Here is a 4,806-nt window from a genome sequence, read left to right as displayed (position 1 = left end):
TACTTATAGATTGTGCATTGACAATCCAACACAATGGGCAGCACATTGAACACATTTTATAAGTGGTCAAACACTTGTAAATAACTCATGAAAGAATAAAGTTACGTTAAAACCAATCACATCATTGTTTTTCTTGTGAAATTCCCAATAAGTTTGATGTGTCACATGCCCCTATTCCTATTAAAAAAACTAAAGTTGGATTCAAAATGGCTGACTTCAAAATGGCCGCCATGGTCACCACCCATCTTGAAAGTTCCCCCTCACACAACCATTCCCATTTTATTAAGGTGTATCCATATAAATGGCCCACCCTGTATATATATGGGAGTTATATAGTGACTCAGGTCAGCTCAATTTTGCCCCGTATCCAGTTTTATGACCGTACTTAAAAACAGGGTATACTACAGTTTTAAGTACGGTCACAAAACCTGTCATGGGGGGAAAAAATTAGCTGACTCATTCGGTCATCTCATTTAAGTGAATGAGATTCAGCGCTTGTCCGGCTGGGATACAGGCGTGCCCTGTTTTGAAATTTCCCAAATTTTCCCAAAACGTGAATGACTCTTATAAGAAAACTCCCCTTTTGAATAATATTCCACAGTTAAAAGCCTCATAAAAAGTTTAGTAAGTAGCTAACACATTTTCTTATGTGGCACAAAGGGGTCTTTTGGCTTCTTTATGCTAATAAACCACAATCTCCAGCATGATGGTAATGTTGTCCCCTGCCATCTATGGCTTCAGGGATCACATGGCATGCTGCATACTTCGGAGGCCACATAGGGTTACAACTTGTGATTTCTGCTGTGATGTAGACATAGGCAGAATAGGGGAATTTACCAGGAAACCATGAGTTTTTTTGTACACATGCAAAAAAATATTTAAACCAATGGTGAACAACAGGTAAGATAATGGTTATGAAGATCTTAAAGACATTGCCATTTTTCTAAGTCTAAGAGAAAAAAAAAAACCTCAGTATGTCTTATGAAAACAATATGACCCTGTAGATTGCTAGCAAACATAGAGCCATAATATGCCCATGTGCATATGCCTATGCTTTGTTTCTTCACTATTCAAACACCAAGCTAAAGTTAGAATGGAGTTTCTAAGCAGATTATTAATATTCTGCTCTTTGGGGGTCTGACCGCTAAGACCCCTTGCGATCTCCTGTATAGTGCCCCGCAAGAAGCGGCAGCCACTGCAGGAGATCGCTAGGGGTTCCAGCGGTCGGACCCCCCACTAAAACTTATCCCCTATCCTTTGGATAGGGGATACATTTTCCCCATGATATATCTCCTTTAAGATGCAAAGGTATTCAATATTTTTATGTGGCTTTTAACTGTAGAATTTCATGAATATGTTTTGGAAAAGTTTTAATTTAATTTCCAAAATTCCAAGTTTCTGCAATTATAATTATGATTTTGGTTAGTTAAACTTATACTTTAAAATTACCTGCAGTTAGCCTTTGTGGGTACTACCACCTTTTCCTTGACCGCTAGAAACATATTGTATAGTGCCACTACCAGATTTTTGACCACCAGAAATATATTGCATACCGGCACTACCAGGAACACCAGAAACATATTGAATAGTGCCTCCACCTTGACCACCAGAAACATATTGCATAGTGCCTCCACCTTGACCACCAGAAACATAATGAATAGTGCCATCCCCTCCTTGACCACCAGAAACATATTGCATAGTGCCTCCACCTTGACCACCAGAAACATAATGCATAGTGCCATCCCCTCCTTGACCACCAGAAACATATTGCATAGTGCCACTACCTTGGCCACCAGAAACATAATGAATAGTGCTAGTACCTTGACCACCAGAAACATATTGTATTTTGCCACTACCTTGCCCAGAAAAATGTTGCACATTACCACTACCTTGACCACCAGAAACATATTGCATACCACCATTACCTTGACCACCAGAAACATATTGCATACCACCATTACCTTGACCACCAGAAACATATTGCATACCACCATTACCTTGACCACCAGAAACATATTGCACACCGCCATTACCTTGACCACCAGAAACATATTGCATACCGCCATTACCTTGACCACCAGAAACATATTGCATACTTCCACTAACATGACCACCAGAAACATATTTTATACCATGACCACCATTATGTATTTGACCTCCAAGGTGCGTAACACTTTGTGTCATACCACCAAGATTACTCACACCATTAACTGTACCAGTAGCAGTATTGGCCACTCCGCTTACTATATCACCAGTCATTTGAGTAATTCCACCAACAGCATTACCCATTGCACCCGCTACACCATTCACAGCCCCACCTACACCCTTAGCTACACCACTCACAGCTTCACCTAAACCTCCAGCTATACCACCCACAGCTTCACCTAAACCTCCAGCTACACCACCCACAGCTTCACCTAAACCTCCAGCTATACCACCAACAGCTCCACCTACACCTTTAGCTACACCATCCACAACTCCACCTAAACCTCCAGCTATACCACCAACAGTTCCACCTATACCTTTAGCTACACCACTCACAGCTCCATCTAAACCTCCAGCTATACCACCAACAGCTCCACCTATACCTTTAGCTACACCACTCACAACTCCACCTACACCTCCAGTTAAACCTCCCACAGCTCCACCTACACCTTTAGCTACACCATCCACAACTCCACCTAAACCTCCAGCTAAACCACCCACGCCCGCACCTAAACCTTCAGCTAAACCACCCACAGCTCCACCTAAACCTCCAGCTATACCACTCACAGCTCCACCTACACCTTTAGCTACACCATCCACAACTCCACCTAAACCTCCAGCTATACCACCCAAAGCTCCACCTACACCTTTACCTACACCATCCACAACTCCACCTAAACCTCCTGCTATACCACCAACAGCTCCACCTACACCTTTAGCTAAACCACTTACAGCTCCACCTAAACCTCCAGCTATATCATCAACAGCTCCACCTACACCTCCAGCTAAGCCCCCCACAGCTCCCCCTACACCTTTAGCTGCACCACTTACAGCTCCACCTAAACCTCCAGCTAAACCACCCACGCCTGCACCTAAACCTCCAGCTAAACCACCCACACCTGCACCTAAACCTCCAGCTAAACCACCCACAGCTCCACCTAAACCTCCAGCTATACCACTCACAGCTCCACCTACACCTTTAGCTACACCACTTACAGCTCCACCTAAACCTCCAGCTAAACCACCCACGCCTGCACCTAAACCTCCAGCTAAACCACCCATGCCTGAACCTAAACCTCCAGCTAAACCGCCCACACCTGCACCTAAACCTCCAGCTAAACCACCCACAGCTCCACCTAATCCTCCAGCTATACCACTCACAGCTCCACCTACACCTTTAGCTACACCACTTACAGCTCCACCTACACCTTTAGCTACACCACTTACAGCTCCACCGAAACCTCCAGCTAAACCACCCACGCCTGCACCTAAACCTCCAGCTAAACCACCCACGCCTGCACCTAAACCTCCAGCTAAACCACCCACGCCTGCACCTAAACCTCCAGCTAAACCACCCACGCCTGAACCTAAACCTCCAGCTAAACCACCCACGCCTGCACCTAAACCTCCAGCTAAACCACCCACAGCTCCACCTAAACCTCCAGCTATACCACTCACAGCTCCACCTACACCTTTAGCTACACCACTTACAGCTCCACCTAAACCTCCAGTTAAACCACCCACGCCTGCACCTAAACCTCCAGCTAAACCACCCATGCCTGAACCTAAACCTCCAGCTAAACCACCCACACCTGCACCTAAACCTCCAGCTAAACCACCCACAGCTCCACCTAAACCTCCAGCTATACCACTCACAGCTCCCCCTACACCTTTAGCTACACCACTTACAGCTCCACCTAAACCTCCAGCTAAACCACCCACACCTGCACCTAAACCTCCAGCTAAACCACCCACGCCTGCACCTAAACCTCCAGCTAATCCACCCACGCCTGCACCTAAACCTCCAGCTAATCCACCCACGCCTGCACCTAAACCTCCAGCTAATCCACCCACGCCTGAACCTAAACCTCCAGCTAAACCACCCACAGCTCCACCTAAACCTCCAGCTATACCACTCACAGCTCCACCTAAACCTCCAGTTACACCACCCACAGCTCCACCTACACCTTTCGCTACACCACTCACAGCTCCACCTACACCTTCAGCTAAACCGCCCACAACTCCACCCAAACCTCCAGCTACACTACCCACAGTGTCACCCACACCTTTAAATATATTACCAGCAAGTCCCCCTACAGTTTTGCCAAGTCCACCGAGAATACCACCAGCACCTTTTACAAGGTTGCCAATTGCATCACCAATTACACCTACAACATCCTTTACTATGTTTACTACAATTTCAAGACTTCCACCCTGTAAAAAGAAAAACATGTCATAAAAAGATTAAAATAATGAATATAGTTAATGCTTTAGAGTTGATAACTATATAGTAAAAAATATTTCTATCATGTAACACAAGTTTATACCTGTATTTGTTTATTTGTACTTATATATTAGTGTGTTTTTCAGTTGATTGAATTGTACTGTTCTTTTACATTTAGCAAAAATGTAGATAAGGATGTATTCCAATGTTCTTTTTACTAACATGTATGGCTTAAAGGGGTTATCCAACTTTCACCTTTCCTGAAATAAAGCATGTGGTACACTAATTTATAGTCACTGTGCCTGGTAGAACGGTCTTTATTGATTTTTTATAGGTAAACGATGCCCCTTGATTTAACAGCATTCACTGCTTATTAA

At 44.4% G+C, this 4,806-nt stretch overlaps 1 protein-coding gene across 1 annotated transcript; it reads left to right on the top strand.

Moving 5' to 3' along the window:
- The first annotated feature begins 2,106 nt into the window (after positions 1-2,106).
- On the top strand, positions 2,107-4,444 carry LOC130367475 (uncharacterized). The gene is made up of 2 exons (XM_056569897.1): positions 2,107-2,212; positions 2,280-4,444. Exons 1-2 carry the CDS (start codon positions 2,107-2,109, stop codon positions 4,442-4,444), a joined length of 2,271 nt encoding a protein of 756 aa, XP_056425872.1.
- Positions 4,445-4,806: the final 362 nt, after the last annotated feature.

This window comes from Hyla sarda, chromosome 4, assembly GCF_029499605.1.
Source record: "Hyla sarda isolate aHylSar1 chromosome 4, aHylSar1.hap1, whole genome shotgun sequence".
NCBI classification, from domain to species: domain Eukaryota; kingdom Metazoa; phylum Chordata; class Amphibia; order Anura; family Hylidae; genus Hyla; species Hyla sarda.
This window is presented reverse-complemented; position numbering and strand designations above follow the sequence as displayed.